Source organism: Elephantulus edwardii, unplaced genomic scaffold, assembly GCF_000299155.1.
Source record: "Elephantulus edwardii isolate Elephantulus edwardi_28Jun2011 unplaced genomic scaffold, EleEdw1.0 scaffold00002, whole genome shotgun sequence".
NCBI classification, from domain to species: domain Eukaryota; kingdom Metazoa; phylum Chordata; class Mammalia; order Macroscelidea; family Macroscelididae; genus Elephantulus; species Elephantulus edwardii.
The window spans coordinates 14,204,355-14,226,010 of record NW_006399752.1 but is presented as its reverse complement, the minus strand read 5'-3'; the positions used below and the strand labels follow the sequence as shown (position 1 = coordinate 14,226,010).

General features: G+C 38.9%; 1 protein-coding gene across 1 annotated transcript in view; it reads left to right on the top strand.

Annotated features, from left to right (window-relative positions):
• Window positions 1–21,656, top strand: part of SLC35F1 (solute carrier family 35, member F1) — a 711,879-nt gene that overhangs the window by 641,428 nt on the left and 48,795 nt on the right. Inside the window, exon 7 of the mRNA XM_006879001.1 lies at window positions 4,044–4,198. Coding sequence (XP_006879063.1) covers window positions 4,044–4,198 — 155 coding nt within the window. The remainder of the gene's footprint in view (window positions 1–4,043; window positions 4,199–21,656) is intronic.

The window sequence follows — 21,656 nt, the reverse complement described above, 5'->3', positions numbered from 1 at the left end:
GGATGTTTTACTTGTTGCTGCTGTCAGTTCACCAGCAACTTGACAGTGACACCTTGATGAGGGTAAGCATGACAGAGATACACCACTCCAGGAGAAGTTCAGAGAGTCAGTTCAGCTCAATTTTATTGGGACTGCACTGCACTTAAAAACACAGGAAGATCAGGTAGGGTGGGCTTACAGATGTGGGACATGTGGATTGGTTAGGAGAACCTCAGCATCGTGTGGACCACTCCCAGCTCAATAGATGTGGCAGCTGTCTTCCCAGGTGGCGAGCTTTCTCAAGCCAATACAGCCAAACACAGGGGAGCTTTCTCTACTCCATATTAAAGGCCGTTGGGAGGCTTGCACTTATCTGAAGCTTAAGTGATCTGTCTTGGCCAGAGGCCCTTCCTTCCTCCCCAACATCCCGCAACAATTTGTGTTTTCTTGATTATGTAAAGGTGTTCAACTTTATGGATCATAATAAATTATTTATACAAATGGGAATTCTAGAGCATTTAATAGTATATAACCAAAGAAGGGGGGGAAAAGTATATAACCAATGAAGTAATCAGAAAAATGGTGCCATGTGGTTTAAAATCAGGAAAGGGTCCATCAGGTTTCTCCATCTGATTCATTCTGTATCCTGGACAAATCATTGAATTCATCACCAGGGCTTGTTGAACCACTTCTCCTCTTCCTTATTGCCATTGTGGGGAAGCCTGCTGGCATCTGTCCTGTGCCCACACGTCTAACCAGTCTCTACTGTCCAAACTTCCCTCCTCTCTTCCTTACAGAATAGTAAAAGACATCCTGTAGAAATTTAAATAAGATTATGTTTAGCCACCTGCTACAAAGCTTTAAATGGCTTCCTATTACAACTAGAAGAAAATGGAAATTTCTTTCCAAGGCCTGTGAGACCATTCATAATCTATCCCTTGCTAATTATTTTATCTCTTGTCCCTGTCCATTCTGTAACAGTTCCTAGAACACACCAAGCCCTGCTTCTTCTCAGAGACTTTCCATTAGCTGATCCCTGTCTGAAGGCTTGCTGATAAGTAGGTGGGCTGCCAGCACGAAAGAATGTGGTTAGAATCTACCAGCTGCTCCAGAGGAGAAACATGGGAAATCTCTTCCTGTGTAATTCACTGCATCTGAAAACCTGCCAGAGGTTTAGCTCTAAGTCCATTGTAACTTGATGGTACATGAAAACAGTATGTTTCAAACAAGGAACTCTGTTAGTATAATCTGTAGAGTTACACTGCTAGCTCAAAAGACAGTGCCTCTATGGTGGTTCAAATACACTGGCTGGTCCAAGAAAGAGAATTTTCTTCTGTGTCATTTACAGCCTCAGAAACCCAAGGGAATTGATTCCAACTCATGGTAATGAATTTGAGAGTTTTTTGGAATACTTCATCCTTCTGCTTCCTCTTCCCTTTTAGCCTTTCAACATTCAAGGTAAATGTCATCTCCACAAAGAAAGTTTACTTAACCAACCTTCCTAAAGCAAGACTCTCAGTCACTATTAGAGAAATTCCTTTCTTTCTTTAGGACTGTCATCTGCAGTTATTTAACCCTTTTATCTTGTTCCCTTTGTATTCCTTGTTAATAGCAGAGTACCTGGGGCATAATAGATACTCATGGAATGAACAGTTGAATGAATGAGTGTATGAAAAACTTCAGAGCCTACACATGAGAATTCATGGTGTGCTAAAGAAGGTGATGGAAATATAGAATTCCTGAACTTTCTATCCCACTAAGTACAATTCAACTCACTGATGCCCTGATATAAAGGCTGTGCTCTGATTAAGATTATTATCAGATGGGTGCAACCAGTGTGGAAGATGGTATGGCGCTTTCTCAAAAGGTTGCAAATACCATTTGACCCAGCAATTCCACTACTGGGAATATACCCCAAAGAGACCATAACTGACATCCAAGCAGATATAGGCACACCCATGTTTATTGCGGCCTTGTTCACAATAGCAAGGGCCCATCAACAAACGAATGGATAGAGAAGCTGTGGTATATTCACACAATGGAATACTATGCTTCATTGAAAAACAAGGAACTCATGCAATGTTATTCAAAATGAGTGACTCTGGAGGACATTATGCTGAGTGAAGTATCTCAGTCACAAAAGGACCAATACTGCATGGTGCCACTGTTGTAAAACAGGACTGACCTTGGTGTTGGGGAAAGACTGAGAAAGATGGGTTCAATAATGTGTACTGTATCAAAACAGATGAGGGAGAAAACTATTTAAAAGGGATATGTGATTAGGTATTTTTGTCATGACAGGAGTCTAGAGCGGAGGCTACATGGAGTGGACGTTGGGGAGGGTTTGTAAAACAATGAAAGAATTTTTCTTGTACTTTTCCAAGAGGGTAATGTACTGGGGGAGAGGTTTGGGAGGGGAGAAAAGTGCAACAATGAGTGAATGGAAATCCAAAGTCTCTGTGAATTTTACTGAAATTAATAATAAATTTAAATTAAAAAGAGAAAAAAAAAGATCATTATTAGATGATTGATTTAAAGATAAACCTTATTCCTACTCTGTTTAATCGCATGGTCCATAAAGGAATCAAATTAATTTTTTTATCTTCTTATGTATTAATCATAGATAATTTAGTATTACACCTACAGTCCATTGGTTATAAGAAAATTGAAACCTGTGAACAGAGAAATTGATAATTTCAGACAACTAGAATTTCTAATGAAGAATTGACTAATGATTGGGCATTAATATGAAAACTTACATTGCTAGAATGGCAGTGGTTATTCCTCTTGGGGCATTTCCACCACACTAGAGGGGGCTGTTGCACTGAGTTTTCTTACTTAATGTTAAAAATAACTTTTTATATGAGGGCTGATGTGACTTTCCATAATCTTAAAATCAGAAATTATATAATTATGTTTGTACCCATAAATACTTTCCCTATGAGCAAATCACATTTCTCTTTGGAAGTATCATTGATATTTGTAGTCAGATGGGCTAAGTTTTAATCAGATACTTATCAAACCGACCCAAATTCACAGAACGCCAAGGACACATACACTAGACCCATTTAAGGAAGGATTCCTTTGGAATTTTATTCAGTGTCCAAATGTCCAGTGACTTGTATTACTTGTGCTCATTCTATGCCATTTTTTCATGGTAGGGAAACGTGTATTGTTTTTCTACATTTATGATGTATCAACATTGGGGAAAGATGAGCTAACTTCTAGGTGGCTTTAATAACTGCTTGTGAGCATGCAAAATTAGAGTACCCTTCAAATCAGTATTTAAGATGTATATCTAGGCATGATTCTATGTAGAAATATAGAAATTTAATGTGCAAGAGACAGATCATATTTCATTTTAAAGACTTTTATTTCACTGTTTTTAAAAAACTTTCATTTTTGCAAAGCCTAACAATTCAGTGAGACTTTACAAGGCATTTACATCTAGAGAACAGCAGATCTCCAGTGTTCTAAGTAAGATGGTAGGATAGAGCTGAGCAGGGTTCAAGGATCTATGAGAACTGACAGTCTTGTACTCAGGACAATGAAGTGGCCTTCCCAAGATCACACAGAATTCCAGTCCAGCCCCTAACTCAAGCCCCAGATCCCTTTTCCATTTGAAACCTTTCAATTCTAAGCACCAGATGAGCAATTGTGAGCGGTTCATTGTGTGAGCAATCCTTGATATCATCCATTTTTGCTCTTGTTTTGCAAGTAGGAAATTAAAAAATGAAAAGCATTGTGAATACTTTTATAACAAGAGTTAGTTACAGTATAATGGGTACTAGATAGTCAGGAGCCTCCACGCAGGGTTCTGTCCTTAAAGATACTAAGAGGCACCCCTTTTCTACAAGGAGCAAATATCAGCTATGAATGGAAAAACAGAACTATTTTCCACAAGCAAACTTCTTTTTAGGCAATACCCAATGAGAAATACAGTTAGTGTGCTAAAAGGAGAAGCTGGCATCTGTGAGGGAGGGGTGACGTGCTCAATTTCCCCTTCTTCCTCACCTCTGTGGCCGCTAGTCATGCATTGACATTGTCTCTCTTTCCTCCCCCAGGACTGCTCTACGTTGGCTTTAGTGCCTGCATGTTTGGTCTATACAGCTTCATGCCAATTGTCATAAAGAAAACCAGCGCCACTTCCGTCAACCTCTCTCTGCTCACAGCAGATCTGTACAGTCTGTTCTGTGGATTGTTTCTCTTTCACTACAAGGTGAGTGATAGATCTACAAGGTACAAGGGCCGACGATACTTGTCAGGCAGTGCATCCAGGTAGGAATGTCCTGGTGCAAAGCACTCTGGATACATAGAGAGTAAAAAGGACTCGGTTCTGCCACACTAACCCCATGATTTAGATATTCCCATTCCAGTATACATCTGAGGCAGCATTTTGTAACTAGAGAACAAGTAACTACAGACATCTGATAGTGGAGGATAAGAACCATCAAATTAATAAAATAAATCAAAGTAGGTTTGGAGAGTAGATGGGCTGTTTTCTAGACATCATTTAATCCAAAAGCTCTTCTTTTTCCCGCATGAATTTAAGAACACTAGTAAAATACCCAAATTATAATATAACCATAAAATAAATTCTCCCAAAACCAAATTATAATATAACCATAAAATAAATTCTCCCAAAAACATTAAACAGAATATGACCTCATGGAAAAAAAAGACAGTGTCTCTACAGTGTCTTTGCTGATTGTTTTATAACAAATAGGAATGGAAAATGCTAATGCATTAGAAATAGTTACTAAAAGATTGAATTTTAAGTAAATGAATGCAAAGAAATAGTATAAAGTATTTGCAGTTACTATAGCAGACTTTGAGGAAAGGAAGAAACTATTAATCTAAAGATGGCATGCTCTCGCTCTCTCTCATTGCTGTGAAGTCAGAATGAACTCATAGCTGTAAATCACACACCCACCTTTCTCCCAAGGAGCAGCTGGTGCTTTTGAACCGTCTGCCTTTGGGTTAGCAGCACAACTCCTTACTCACTAGACCACCAGACAGTCCTTTACAATATGATTCTACATTGTCTCTAACTAAGGTTGACACTGATTATAGCAAACTGAGATCATATGCTGTTCTTATTAGCACAACAATCACTGCAACTGTTTCAATAAGTTAGAACCGTATATAAGAAGCAACCAAATTGTCATTCTAAATCTAACTAATGCCTTAAGATGAGAGTCAGTGTGGTAGCATCACTAGGAGAGTAAAGGGGGTTGCAGAATGCACAAGGCGACACTGTCAGAGAGAATGGCACAAAAATGACTGGTAATAAAATTGTGTGCAGTGTTGCAGCAGTAACTTATTATAATCTAAATATTCCTCAACCAAAATATTTTTAAAAGCTCAGCTTACAGGTACTGATATACCTAAAAGGTTAAAATTCTATGCTAATTTACTTCTTGAACTTTTTAATGTGCTCTTTAGGGGGCTCAGTTCGCCTAATGGTAAGGAGCTGTGCCATCAACCCAAAGGCACACAGTTCAAATTCGCTGGCTGATCTGTGGGGAAAAGATGAGCAATAACCTCCAAATTAGTTAGCTGCTTCTGAAACCCACTGAAGGGTCAGCTATGAGTCAGTCTTGACTCAGTGACTCTCAACACACGCACACACATACACACAATGTGCATTGCTCAGAACTGCTAATATTACCCAATGATACTGGTGCTTCAAGTCATGTGCTGTTTTCTGCATATTCTGCAAGAACATATATTTGTTTCCTTGCTGCTGATGTTTGTACAATCTGGTATTATAAAGTTTTCTGGTATTTGTGTACCTATGTAAATAATAATTTTTATATGAATTACTCATTAAAAGAAAAAAACTCAAAAAGCTGTTATGTTACTAATAATATTGTAATTAATAATGTTACAAATTCTGTAATTTAATGTAGAAAGATTTTACAAAGCAATTTTATTGTTAATGGTCATATAATCTAAGCAGTCTCACATAATCATTGCCATTGAGTTGAAGCCACCACATGGTACACTCTACAGGGTGTTTTCAGACCATGTAACTCACATAGGAGATGTCTGCCTTTATCTCATGGAGCTGCTTGTGGATTTGAACCTCCAAAGAGGTGCCACCTTTGGGAAGCAGTGAAACTCCTTTTGGACTATGCCATCAGAGTTCCCTCTAAGAAATGTTGTTGTTGTTGTGGTGGTGGTGGTGGTTGTTAGGTGCCACAAGTAGCTTATGACTCATAGCAAACCCTATGGCCATCAGATCTAAAGATTACCCTGTCCTTCACCATCCTTACAATTTCTGATTGGCTCAACCCCGTTGTTACGGTTGCTGTGTCAGTCCCTTTTGTGGTACCTTCGTCTCTTTCTCTGACCCTCCACCTTTCCCACTGTGATGTCCATGTCCAACATGCCTGACAACATGCCCATATACTCTGAAATGAAAGTTCACCATCATTGCCTCTAAGGAGCACTCTAGTTGCACTTCCTGCATGATAGACTTGTTTGATCTTTTGGCAGACCATGGGATACTCAGTACTCATCTCCAACACAACTTAAAGACATCAATTCTTCTGTCAACCTTATTCATTGCTCAACTAAGAAGTTGTTGTTGTTCTTATGTGCTGTCAAGTCTCCTGCAACTCATAGTGACCTTATGTACAACTGCTCTGAACTTTGCTCTATCCTGAGCCAACCTTACTGTCTGACACACCCACCCCGATAACCCCAGTCACTGAGTCAATCCATCTCATCAAGGTTCTTCCTCTCCTGTGCTGTCTTTCCACCCTCCAAACACAATGTCCCTCTCCAATAACTGGTCTCTCCTTACAACATGCTCAAAGTATGTTAGACAGCGCTTCAGAGTGCTTGCCTCAAAGGAACAGCTGGTTTCAACCTCTCTAGGATGAACCTATCTGTTCTCCTAGCAATCCATGGTACATTCAATACTCTACTCCAGCACCACAATTCAAAGACATCAATTTTCCTTCTATCATCCTTAGTCATTGTCCAGCTTTCTGATCCATAGCACGTAATTGCCAACTGGCTTGGATGAGGCACATCTTAGTCTCCAGACTGATATCATTGTTCCTCAGTACTTTGGAGAGGTCTCTGACAGCAGACTTTCCCAATACAATTCGTCTTTTGACTTCCTGGCTGCTGGTATGATGAGTGTTGATTGTGGAGCCAAGCAAACAGAAGCTGTTAACAGTCTCAATCTCTTCACTGTCTATTATGATGCTGCAGATCAGCCCACTGGTGAGAATCTTTTTTTTTTTTTAATTGATGTTGAGCTTCAATCCATATTGAAGGCTACAGTTCTTCACGTTCTGCAGCAAGTGCTTCAGGTCCTCCTCAGTTTCAGCGACGTTATATCATTTACATAATACAGGTTGTTGATGAGTCTTCTTCTAATCCTGACACCACATTTCTCCTAGAGCCCAGTCTCCCAGATGATCTGTTCTGCATACAGATTGAAAAGTTACAGAGATAGGACACATCCCTGGCATACACCCTTCCCAGTTTTGAACCATGCAGAGTTTCCTTGTTCTGTTCTGATGACTGCCTCCTAATCCAAGTATAGGTTTCCCATAAGCACAATCAAGTATTCTGGATTCCCATTCTTCTCAGAGTTAGCTACAATTTGTTGTGATCCACACAGTTGAATGTCTTTGCATAGTCAATGAAACACAGATAGATATTCCTCTGGTGCTCTCTGCTTTCAGCCAAGTTCCATCTAACATTATCCTTAGTACCATGACCTCTTCTTAACCCAGCCTGCACTGCTGGCAGGTCTCTGTAGATGTGCTGTTCTAGTCATTTTGGGATAATCTTCAGCAGCAGATTATCACATGTGATACTAATAAAATTGTTATATAATTTCTGTACTCTGTTGGGTCACATTTCCTTGGAATGGGAAAAAAATATGGATCTCTTTCAGTCAGTTGGCCAAGTGGTTCTCCTCCAGATTTCCTGGCACAACTTGGTGAGTGTATCCAGGGCAGCTTCTGGCACCCAAAGCGAGAATCATACCCCTAGACCAACGAGCCACATTCCAGGGCAGCTTCTATTTGTTGAAATATGTCAGTTGGTTTGCCATCAATTCACGGGGCCTTGTTTTTTTGCTAATTCCTTCAGAGCAGCTTGTGCTTCTTCCTCCATTACCACAAGCTCTTGCTCATAGCGTTTTTTCACTGAATTTTTCTTTATCAGCCAACTCTTTTTGGCACAGAGATCCATATACTTCTTGCATCTTCTTTTAATGCATCCTGGATCATTTAATATTCTGCTCAAAGCATCCTTAATTATTTCAACTCGAGGCTTGAATTTGTTCTTCAATTCCTTCAGCTTAAGAAATGCCAAGGGGATTCGGCCCTTTTGATTTTCTGATTCCAGCTCTTTGCACATTTATAACCAATCATCCCATATTATTCATTATCAAAGTTAATAATTAATACTTAAGTATCTTGTATGATCTGAGACAGATGGTCTTTGGGACAGGTGACATTGTGAGTTACTGGGTTTGGTGATATCCAGCCAAGTGATCCCACTAAATCAATGTAGTCTGTGGTACAGTGGAACATGTCCAGTGTGGAATGTGTTACCAGATATAATTAAACTTGTTGAGTCAGGTCTGACTCGACACTTCCATATTGAATCAATGGTATGTCTGACTCCATTGTCTAATACCGTCCAATGCAAAGGGCACATCTTCTCACACTATAGGAGACGATATCCTCCTCTGGTCCAGTAGAGTTTTTATTAGTAAAGTTTTGGAATTAGACTACCAAGCCTTTCTTTCTGGTCTGCCTTAGTCTGAAAGCTCTATGAAGCTGACCCACTATCTGTTACCCAGATGGTATCTGAAATATCCATGGCATAGTTCCCATCATCATAATAATGCACAAGTTAGTACAGTATGACCAACTAATAATGGATGATGAGAGGTCAAATTAGATAAAGGAAGAAGGAGAGCAAGAGACTCTATTCTAGCTATGTCTTGTCAAGTGCTTCACCATTGGTGTTTAACGTTACAAGCACACTCATGCACCTAGATGATGGAGCAAGCTTGGTCAACAAGACATCTTCAATTGGATAAAATCAGAGTTGAAAGTTGTGAGAGAGATGCTGGACTAGAAGGAGTATCAACTGGTAATATCCAGAGACAACGATGAAAACTAGAACTGAAAGAAGACAAAGTGACAGTAAGAAAAAGACTGAGGGGTGGAGGGGAGAAGCAATAATGGCAAGGCAAACAGAAAACCAGCTTGACGGCAGGAGACCAGAAGCAGGTCTGGAAAGCTGGAGAGTCTGTGAAGCTAGCTATCGCTGAAGGCAGGAGTAAAGGGCTTGCATCTCTGCTTCATTTGCCAGGTTTGTGGCAAAAATGACAACTTAAGGAAACTTTTCATAAACCAAGCCATACCTGATTCTAGCTATTTGATTCCTATTCAGGGTGTCCCTCTGCTGTGGTTCCCAGGACATCAATCTTAATCGGAGGAGATTGACTCATCTTTCTCCCTCAGAGCAGCTGGTGGATTTGAGCTTAATCCATCACTTAACAGCCCAACTTGGAACCTACACCACCAGCAATGCTCCTATTTGTGCCTGCATAATGTAATCTGCTTCCCAGGCTCATTCCGGTCCTCATTTTATGATTTGAAATAAAACTCTTAAAATAATTTGAGGCTCTTTTGGCCCACCAAGAGCCCTGCATAAACACATATATGCAAAGCTTTGTTAATATTATTTTAAAAAAAAAACAACCCAAAAACCAACAAGAAACAACTCAGGTGAAACTCACTGCCATTGGCTTGATTCCAACTCATAGTGACCTTCCAATAGGTTTCCAAGACTGTGAATCTTAATAGGAAGAGACTACACAAATGTCTGTAAAGGAGTTGTTGGCATATTGGAGCAACTAGAGGTGCACAAGCCTTTGGTTACCGGCATAACACTTGTGTAGTATAGGCAACAAACATTAGAGAAAAGGCTTTCTCTCCTTTCCCTTAATTATTGTACTTGTAGTTGGCACCACACTATGGAGTTCCAAATAAAAAATGCTTTATATTTTTCTCTAGTTGTTTTATAAATAATTGTATTTCATCTTCACAAGGAAATAGATGAAATATTCATTCAGTTTAAACCTAAAAAAACCCAAAGGCCTTTCCAGGAAATGCTTGAATTTGTAGCCAAATAGACAGGCTCCTCACATTGACCTTCTGTCCCCTGGATAAGAAGAGAGGAGTGAAGTGAAGGGATAAACAAGCCCGAGTTTTCTCACCGTTACTGTGATGTGCCATATTGGATAATTGATTTGTTAAGGTTTTTATCATTATAACAATAATTTATGCTCAATTAAAACTTTAATTAAAATTTATAAAATGGAAAAATTATGGGAGGAACACATGTGTAACCGGTAAGAAGCTAAGCTAATTACACTCTTTCTTATAGAAATGCCTGTTTAATCCATTCCTTTGTGGTTGGGCACTTGGGCCGTTTCCATGTTCTTGCTATGGTGAATAACACTGCTATGAACATTGGTGTACAAGTTTGTTCTTTAGTTTTCATTTTCTCAGTGTGAGTTAATTGAGAAAGTATGGTACATTCTCATGGTGGAATATTTTACAGCACGCAGGAGCAATTCTGTAAATTACTACGTAACTTGGGAGGAACTGGCAAGCATAATGCTGAGTGAACTAACTCGATCTCATAAAGACACATACTGTAGAAGACTATTATTGTAGAACAAGTATGAGGATCCAAGGAGGAGAGGGGGAAGCAGAGGGGTGAAGATGGGTGGGGGAAAGGAGGTCTTAATGATTGGTTCACACAATGTGATCAGTGGAGGGAGAGGTGGGTAAAGGAAAGGGGAAAGATCTAATGTGAAAAACAATGTATACTAATTTTGTAAGTAAACCAGTATAAAAGAAAAGAAATGCCTGTTTAGGTCCTCTGTTTCTTTTCTAATTAGATTATTTGTCCTGTTGCTCAAGTTCTTTGCATATTCTCAATGCTAGATCTTTGTTGTATTTAAAATTTGCAGATTCTTTTCTCCTCTTTGGTGGGTTATCTCTTCACTTTCTTGATTAATGTCCTCAGAAGCATGAAAGATTTAAATTTTTATGAAGTTTAAGTTATCTATTTGGTTATCTTTTTCTGGGCATGAAATTAAACTAGCAATTCTCACACTGCCATTGAGCTTTCAGGTTGTCATTGGCTGCTTCCTACCACAGATCCTCTTCCTAGCTGTTTGTTGTTGTTACATTCCATCTAGTCAGAACCAACTCATAGCTGACCCTTTTCAGAGGCTTCCATTTCTGGAGGTAGGCAATTACACAGGAGGAGATTTACCATCTTTCTCCTGCAGAGCAGCTGGTAGATTTGAACTGTGTGCCTTCAAGTTACCATGGAGCTTTTATCACTAGGTAGCCAGAGATTTTATAAAACTCCCTTTCAGATTTGATAGATGTCTTTAATTGTTTTGCTATGTGTGGAACAGGTAGGAAGTTGCAGCCAAAGAAGGAGATGGTGCATTGAAATGAATGTTTCTTTAACTGTATGAGAAGAGTACTGTGTGGATAAATATTCAGACCGGCAATCCTCGTCTTTGACTGCACATTGCAATCACCTCCAGGGATTTTGGAGGCTCTGGTTGTGTAGTCCATAGAGAATTACACTGCGAGTCCACAAGCCACACGTCTCTGGTTGTTGGAATCCACCAGCAGTTCCTTGGGGGCCAGATGGGCATTCTCCTCCAGTGAACCCACTGAAGGTTCAGCCATGAATCGTTTCCAGTTTGATGTCAATTAAGTTTGAGGGTTTTGGAAAGAATTTTTAAAAGTTTTAAAAATTCAGGCCCAACACTTCCATATTCCACATATATGGTCTGGAATACAACCTAAACAGCATTTTAAAGACCCTAAGTGATTCTAATGTGAAGACAGGGTTGAAGGTATCAGTTCATATTTACTTTCTATGGCTGTAAGCTGGTATAACAAGAACCCAGTGGTGAAGGACAAAGAAATGAGAAGATTATTGTTAAATGTTGACTCTTAAAAGTTAAACATCTGAAAATGCAACAGGCTTACTGGAAATAGACTAGAAATGGAAGCTAGGCAGGAATTTGAGATGGAAATGTGGAAAAGCCTCACAACATAGGTTTGAGGATTGGGCCAGTGGACTCTGTTATCTTATTTGGTTTTACTATAGTTTGCAGTTGGGGTTAGTCTTCCACCTAATCATGACATCTTAACTCTAAACAAATTTTTGGTCTGATTATTAAGGTCTACAAGTTGAAGAGGAGGGCCATTTTCTCACATATGTTGTTTATCCATACAAATAACTAAATGAATCTCAGCTGCCCAGCATTACTTATTTGCTTTTCCTTACAAATAATCCCTTTCCCCACCCATTCTTTCTTTGGTTTATCTGCCCTCTATGCTTACTGGGCAGGAAATTTTCACATCTCTGAGAAGCAAATTACCTAATTCTAAATTCAACTCTCTCAATGGTATAGTGTTCTTGTAAACTCTAATTTTACAAAACATTTGAGAAACTACTATATGTTTCTCTCTTTATTACCTGGCAATGCTATTGGATCCAGAACAATAAATCTATGGCAATCCAGGAGATGAGCTTCACTGGGCCTCAAAGACTCAAAATCAAACCAAGGAAAAGATTTACAAGGAAGCTTTTCAGTTTGTCTCCATATTGGATTTTCAAACCAAGAACTTAGTTTGCTAAGATTTGCATCACCTTATATTTAGTGTCCCAACAAGGACACTTTTAGTTTGAAACGGTATCTCTTTCTGGCACTGCCATAATGACCAACTGATTGGCTTAAAAAACACAAATTCATTATGTTAAATTTCTGAAAGCCAGAAGTCTCATGGACTGAAATTGAGCATCAATAGGGCTGCATGGCCCTGGAAGACTCTAGAGGAGAATCCATTTCCTTGCCTTCCCAGCTACTGGTTGTTGTTGTTGTGTGCCATGGAGTAGGAACCAACCCATAGCTGACCCTCCAGCAGGTTTTCAGAGCTATTAAATAACATGGAAGAGATTGTCATCCTTCTTCCTTGGAGCAACTTGTGGATTCAAACTGTGCCTTTGGAAGTACAGTGTGACATCTTGGCCAAGAGGGCTCCCTTCTCAGCTTCTGGAGGCCACCTATGTTCCTTGAATCGTGACCCCTTCCTCTATATTGAAAGCCAGCAATATAGTATCTTGACTCCTTTTTTTCCCTCAGATACTCTTGTGATGAGATTGGATCCATTAAATAATCAAGAATAATTAGAAGTCCTTTTTATTAAGTAAAGTACCCACAAATTCTAGGTATTAAGATATGGTTATTCTTGAGGGACTAGTGTCCTTATCAGTAATAATAAGTTAGTTATTGAATTAGTTATAAGTTAGTTATAACTAGTATTATTATGTATCCTAGAATTGACTATGATGCTCATAAAGACCCTATGCACAATGGTTCTAAATCTTGCTCTATCCTGAACCAAACTCACCACCTTGACACAACTACCCCCATTGCCACAGTAACTATCTCAATCAATTCCATCCAGGATCTTCCTTCCTCTTCTGTTCTGACCCTCTACCCTTCCAAGCATGGTACCCTTCTCCAAACACTGGTCCATCATTGCAACATGCCCACACTATGTGGGACAGAATTTCAAAATGTTTGCCTCCAACAAGCAACCTGTTTCACCTTCTCCAGGAGAGACCTGTTTATTCTGTTGGAAGTCCATGGTATGTTCAATACTCTTCTCCAGTGCCACAACTCAAACACATCGATGATTCTTCTATCTTTGTTACTCTTTGTTCAGCTCTCAGATGCATGGCAAGCAATTGAGAAGACAGACTACGACCTGAATCAGGCACACCTTAGTCTAGACTGATATCATTACCCTTTAGCACTCCGGAGAGTCCCTGACAGCAGAGTTTCTCCTGACTGCTGGTGCCACAGGTTTTGATTGTAGATCAGAGCAAGATAAAATCATTAGCAACCTCAATCTTTTCTCCATCTGTTATCATATTGCCTATTGGGTTGATAGTGATGATATATGTTTTTATCATGTAGAGTTGCAATTCATATTGAAAGTTGTAATTCTTTAATACATTCAGCAAATGCTTCAAGTTCCCCTTCAGTTTCAGCAAACAAGGCTGTGTCACCTACCATAAGGACATTATTAATGCTTCTAGGACAACACACTTAATTGAGCTGAACTCACTCAGTATTTCTTAAGCTGAAGGAACTAAAGAATAAATTCAAGCCACAAACCGTAATGCTTAAGGATACTCTGGGCACAATATTGAATGATTCAGGAAGCATTGAAAGAAGATGGAAGAAGGATACACAGTCACTGTACCAAAAATAATTGGCTGACATGGAACAATTTCAAGAAACAACATATGATCGAGAGGCAATGGTGATGAAGGAGGAAGTGCAGGCTGCTCTGAAGGACTTGACCAAAAATAAAGCTCCAGGAATTGATGGAATGCCAGTTGATGTATTTCAGCAAACAAATGCTGCCCTGCATGTGCTCACCAAGTTGTGCCAAGAAATCTGGAGGACAACTACTTCCATATTTACTCCCATTCCAAAAAAGGTGACCCAACAGAGTGTGGAAATTATTGAACAATATCACTAACATCACACAATAGCAAAATCCTGCTGAAGATTATCCAGAAAAGACTTGAACAGTGCATTGACAGGTAACTACCAGAAATGCAGGCAGGGTTTAGAGAGGTCATGGCATTAGGAACATTATTGCCAATGTCAGATGGATCATGGCAGAAAACAGAGAGTACCAGAATGTCTATGTTTCATTGACTATGCAAAGGCATCTGACTATGTGAATCACAAAAAATTGTGGCTAACCTTGAGGAAAATGGGAATCCTAGAACACTTGATTGTGTTTACATATAACCTATATTTGGACCAAGAAGCAGCAAGGAAACACTGCATGGTTCAAAATTAGGAAAGAAGTACACCAGGGATACATCCTGTCCACATACCTTTTCAATCTATAGGCAGAACAGATCATTCAGGAAGCACAATAATAGATGGAGAAGAGATAGAGGTTGTTAGCAAGTAAAGCTTGCTTGGCACCACAATCAACACTCTTAAAACCAGCAGCAAGGAAATCAAAAGATGAACTGCATTGGGAAAATCTGCTGTTATGGACCTCACCAGAGTGCTGAAGAGCAACAATGTTAGTCTAGATACAAAGGTGCACCTAATCCAGGCCATGGTCTTCTCAATTACTTGTTATGCTTCAGAAAGTTGGACACTGACTAAGGATGACAGAAGAATAGATGCTTTCGGGTTCTTGTGATGGAGAAAAGTCTTGAACATACCATGGACTGCCAAAAACCAAATAGGTCTGTTTGGGAGAGGGTGAAACCAAGTCTTTCTTGGAGGCTAGGATTTTGAAGCTCTGGCTTCCTTACTTTGGGCACGTGGCCAGGAGAGATTGGTCCTTGGAGGACATCATGCTCAGAAGGGTGTGTGGATAGTGCAGGAGAGGGAGACCCAGATGAAATGGATTGATACAGTAACTGGTGCAATGAAGGTTGGTGTATCGGAGTTAGTGAGATTGGCTCAGGACAGGAAAGGGTTCAGAGCTGCTGTATATAGGGTATGCTATGCATCACAGGTGACTCAAACAAGAGCATTCTATTACAGGTTTGGAAGTAGGAGTCGCATCCACTTCCTAAACACCTTGCCTCCAGAAACTCTATGAAATTTGATAAATGTTGATATTTGTAGCAGGGATTCAGGCCTTTTGTTCACAGGGTGGCTACGAGTCGTGCTCAACTCTACGGTAATCAACAAGAACAACAACAATAATTGTAAGTGGTACTCCTATCTGGGTTTCCTTCTCTGAGATCTCTTTGTTACTGTAGAGGAATCCCTCTGATTTTTGGATATCCTTCCACTCTACTAAACTGGCCTACTAGCTCTAATAGTTTTTTGGTTGAATCCTTGTGGTTTTATGAGAGGCACAACTCTTGACTGAGTTCACATGATGTGCCACTTTATATAATTGATATAATTTTAATTTACTATTTTAAATAATTCCATAAGGCAAATCTTATCACTTGAAGCCTGGAGAGAATAGCTGGTCCAAAGACTAGTTAGTCACATTTTAAATCTAGGCCTCTTAAACTCCAAAAACTAAGGGTACATACACATACTAGATTGTGAAATCATACTTTCATTCTGTTCATTCTTCTGTTACAAGACTTGGTAAAACCAAGTCATTAAAACCAAATGTGGACAGGAAACTAGGACTGTTTTTAAAAAACAGGAGATTCAACAAACAAAGCAAAGTGTCTTTAGGTGAAAACCCTATTTGCCTAATTCAATGCTGTCTTCATTGTTCACATTTGGCTTGTAAATATCATGCCTACCAACTGGTCAGGTTAGTGCCAGTGCACCCTAACACTCTGTGGTTGTTCTTGTTTGTTGTTAGGTGCTAGATGAGTTGATATGAGCAATAGATCAGAACCCTGCCTATCCTGTACCATCTTCACACTTCCTGACACATTAGATCCCATTGCGGCAGTCACCATGTCAAACCAACTGGTTGTGGGGCTTCTCTCCTTTGCCAACCCTCTACCTTTCCAAGCATTATGTCCCTCTCCAAGGAATAGCCCCTCTGAGCGACATGTCTAAAGTATGTGAGGCAAAGCTTCACCATCTTTCCCTCCAATGAGCATTCCTGTTACACCCTCTCCAAAACATATTTGTTTTTTTGGCAGTCCATGGGATGTTCAGTACTCTTCTTCAACACCACAGCTCAAAGACATCAATCCTTCTATCATCTTTATTCATTGCCTAGATCTCACATGCATAGCACATGCACCTTAGTCCTCAAACTGACATCATTACTCCTCAATAATTTGGAGAGGTCCCAAACTGCAGTCTTTCCCAGCACAATACATCTCCTGATTTCCTGACTGCTCTTGTCAAGGGTGTTAATTGTGGCTTTAAGTTAAATGAAGATGTTGACAGTTTCAATCTTTTCTCCATCTATCATAATCCTGTCTATATTGGTCCAGTGGTAAAAATTTTTGTTTTCTTGAAGTTGACATACAATCCATATTGATGGCTGTATTCTTTGATTATTCTGCAAGAAGTGCTTCTGCCTAATGCAAGTTATTGATAAATCTTCCTCCAATCTTGAAGCCACATTCTTCTTCATAGAGTCCAACTTCTCAAAAAAATTTATTCAGTGTACAGATGGAATAGGTTTGGAGAGATGATACAATTCTGATTCACTCCTTTCTTAATTTTAAGCCATGTAGTATTCCTCTGTTCTATTCACACAACAGCCTCCTAGTCTGCATCAAGGTTAAGCTTGTTGTTACTGTTGTTGTTGTTGATTGCCTTCCAGTTGACTCATAGCAATCTTATGAACGAAAGGCCTGACGCCTTTCTATAGCTATTGACATTTATCAAAGTTCATAGAATTTCTGGAGGTATGTTGTTTAGGAAGTGGATACCACTCCTGCTTCCAAATATGTCTTAAACTGGGTTGTTGTTGTTGTTATGTGCCATCGAGTCATTTCCGACTCATAGCGTCCCTAAGCACAACAGCTCTAAACCCTGCTCTATCCTGCGCCAACCGCACCGCCTCTGACACACCCATCCCGATTACCCCAGTCACCGAATCAATCCATCTCATAGAGGGTCTTCCCCTCCTGCGCTGTCCCTCCACCCTCCCAAGCATGATGTCCCTCTCCAAGGACCCGTCCCTCCTGGCAACATGTCCATCATGGGTAACCATTATGGCATTTGACACCCCAATGGCACAAGGTTTAGCATCACAACAACCCCAAGTTACCTCAGTACAGCATATTGACAGAAGAGTGCTGTACCACTTAGAAGAATGTGCCTCCAAAATATTAACAATATTTTAAAATAACTAACAATCAACTTTGAATACAAAGGCCTTCCTCAAGGTCTTATTGACTGTAAATAAGAGGATTAAATTTAAAAAAACCAACTAATATAGTATGTTGTTATGTGCCATTGAGTCACCTGTGTTGTATTGCAACCCTATGTACAGCAGCTCTGAACCCTTCCCTGTCCAGAGCCAGTCTCACTAATTCCAACACACCAACCCCAATTGCCCCAGACACTGTATCAATCCATCTCATACGTGGTCTTCCTCTCCTACACTATTCCTCCAACCTTCTGAACATGATGTCCTTCTCTGCCATCTGACACTGGCGATAATGTCCCTAGTGTCACAACCCTTTCTAAACCCTGCCTGTATTTCTGTTAGTTCTCTGTCAATGTACTGTTCAAGTCGTTTCTAGAGTATCTTCAGCAGGATTTTGCTAGTATGTGCTATTAGTGGCATTGTTTGATAATTTCCACATAGTGTCGGGTTCCTTTTTTTTGGAATGGGAATAAATGGATCTCTTCCAGTCAGGTGACCAAGCAGTTGTCCTCCAGATTGCCTGGTACAACTTGGTGCACATAACCATCCACAAATTGAGATTCCTGGAAGTGAACCTAACTAGAGACACAAAAGACCTGTATAAAAAAACTACACAACATTTCAGTAAGACACAATAAAAGACCTAAATAAATGGGAAAATGTGCTCTGCTTATGAATAGGAAGATTCAATATTGTGAAAATGGCAATCCTACCAAAAAGCAATCTACATGCTTAATGCAATCCCAATACAGAAACAAAATACATTTTTCAAAGAGATCAAAGGGGAATTGTCTAGTTTGTTTGGAAAGGAAAGAGACTCAAAATAAGCAAAGCACTTCTAAAAAAACATAAATGAAGTGGGAGACATAGCACTCCATGACCTCAAAACCTACACACAGCAGTAGTAACCAAAACAGCATGCATGGTACCGGTACAATGACAGGCACATAAGCCAATGGAACAGAATTGAGAAATCAGAAATAGACCCAGTTCTATCTATGGTCAATTGATATTCAACAAGAAAATAAAACCTATCAAATAGGGAAATGACAACCTCTTCAACAAACAGTGATGGCAAAACTGGACTGCTTTCTGCAAAAAGCTGAAACAGGATTTACATCTCACACCATGGTGGATCAGAAATCTGATAGTAAAGCCCAAAACCATAACAATCGTAAGAGACAAACTGATTCAAGCTTATACCAGAGCCCTAGTTTATGGTATAAAAAGACTGCCAAGTACAGCCAGAAATGCATAATCTGGAAAAGATAAAATAGACAGGGACTTTCTAAAGATTAAATTCCTGTGCGCATCAAAGACTTTCCAACAGAGTAAAAAGAAAACCTACTGACTAGGAAAAAATATTTGGCAGTACCCTTTAAGACAAGGGTCACATAATGAAAGTTTACAGAATCCTATAGGAAAAGACTCCACAAGGAAAAGATTGACAACACAATTACAAAATTGGCAAAAGACACGGAAAGAATTTTCAGAATATATTTGGATGGCAAACAGACACATGAAGAAATGCTCCAAATCACTGGCAGTAAGAGAGTTCCAAATCAAAACCACAATGAGATACTATCTTACTCTAGTAGCAGTGTCATAGTTTAACAAGACAGCAAGTAATGAATGTTGGAGAGGAGGTGGCAAGACAGGAAATCTTATACATTGCTGGTGGGATTGTAAAATGGTACACCCACTCTGGAAGGCACTTTGGAGTTTCCTCAAAAAAGCTCACCGTAGAAATTCCATATGACCAAGCTATTCCACCACTTAGAAATTACCCCAAGAAAATAAGAACTGAGGCACAAATGGAGACTTGTTTACCAGTGCTCATAGCAGGTTTTTGCATCATTACAAGAACATGAAAACAGTCCCACAATCAAATGGATTGAAAAATTATGATACATTAAAATGATGAAATACTATGCAGCACGCGGGAGCAATGACTTTGTAAATCACTACCTAATGGGAGGGACTGGAGAGCATTATGCTAAGCGAACTAACTCAGTCCCATAAGATCAAATACTATAGAAGACCATTGTTGTAGAAATAGATAACTAGTAAAATGTGTATGAGGATCTAAGCGGGGAGGGTGGGAGTGGAGGGGTGAGAATGGGGAGGATAATCATAGGGTTGCACAATTTGATGGGAAGAAGGGGTAGGTTAAAGAAATGGGAACGATCTGGTGGAAAAACAGTTTATACAAACTTTGTAAGTAATACAGTATAAAATAAAATCTCAGAAAAAATAAAAATATTGTGCCATCTTATCTCATCTTCGATTTAAAGATGTTACAGTGTCCCAAGTTTCCTTAATTCAAATTCTAAGAGCACATATAGCCATTTCATTTTTTAAATTTCCTACTATAAAAATGTTTTATCTTAATTTTTTACCAGCATAAAAATGCAATGGTAGTAGTTTTCTATAAACAATGGCCAACAAGAATACATTTCTCTGACTAAATGCATAATGCAAGGTCAATATTTCCTATTCATTCTACTTTTGACTATCAGTCTTATTTTCAGATTTTTACAACTGTATGTAACCATTATAATTTTATGTGAATTCTCTTTAACTTATTCATTGTTTAAAAAGGCAAAAGTAGAGTCTCATGCATAAAAATGTAGAAAATATTCAATCAGTCCTTTTCAACTGAATACCTTGATTTCTTCACCTTACAATAGAATTTTTAAGTGATAACCAGAAATAGGGACAGTCAAAAGTTGTTCAGCTAAAATGCCAATGAATTCTTTCACTAAATGCCAGCATGTACTGAACATTCTTCAGGAAAACAGCAGCTGATATTGAATATGCAGAGTACTCTTTTTATCCAACATTTTCGAGAAAAGATGACTTATCTCCTAGTTTGCCATTAACTTTTATGAATCTTAGTGTTGCTGGACAATTGCCATATTAGTTAATTAAACCAGAGAATAATGTCATAAAAAGAGGAAATTTTTGACATTTTATCAAAATAAACTTGAAACTTGATAGAAGCAAACAAAAAACAGTGTAGGTTATCTCCAAATACCCTTCAAATCTTCACTGAGCAATGTGGAAACATACCTGATCCAATTTGAAAAGTAATATTTTAAGAAAGTGGACAGCCCATACAACCTCTACTTTTTCATCAGGAACAAGTTTTTATCTTTGAAATGTTCCCAATAAATAATAAAATAAAACTCAAAGACGGAAATTTTTAATTGTTTGTTCAAGAAGATTATTCCTACTACTCTAAGTGAAGTGATTAATTTGCAACCTTTTTAAATTTTATACTGATTTGCATACAAATTTCATATACATTGTGTTTCATTCCTGTGTATTTTTCTTCACATTCCTTCATTCACATTGTGTTTCACATGTTCATTTCCACACATTTTGTTTTCTAAAATTAATCACGATTGATCTATACCCACTACCACCCCATTAATGTACAACTTTTATCATTTCTTCTGTATGTTTCCTTTAAAAACATTCAGTATGATTTAGTCTCACATTTGTGCCAAATTTTTTAAAAAGTAATTGCCATGAGTTGTTTCCAACAGATAATCAGAAACATTTCTCACATTTTCAGCTGTCTGTATTAGCAGTCCAGGCCATATCCTATGAGGACAGGGGTTGAGCTCCATAATCCCCCTTGATCCTTCCTGTCTGCTATTATAAATCACATCTCACATGAGCCAATTTCTCCTACTATGTTCTTTTTATGAAATAATTGTCATTTAA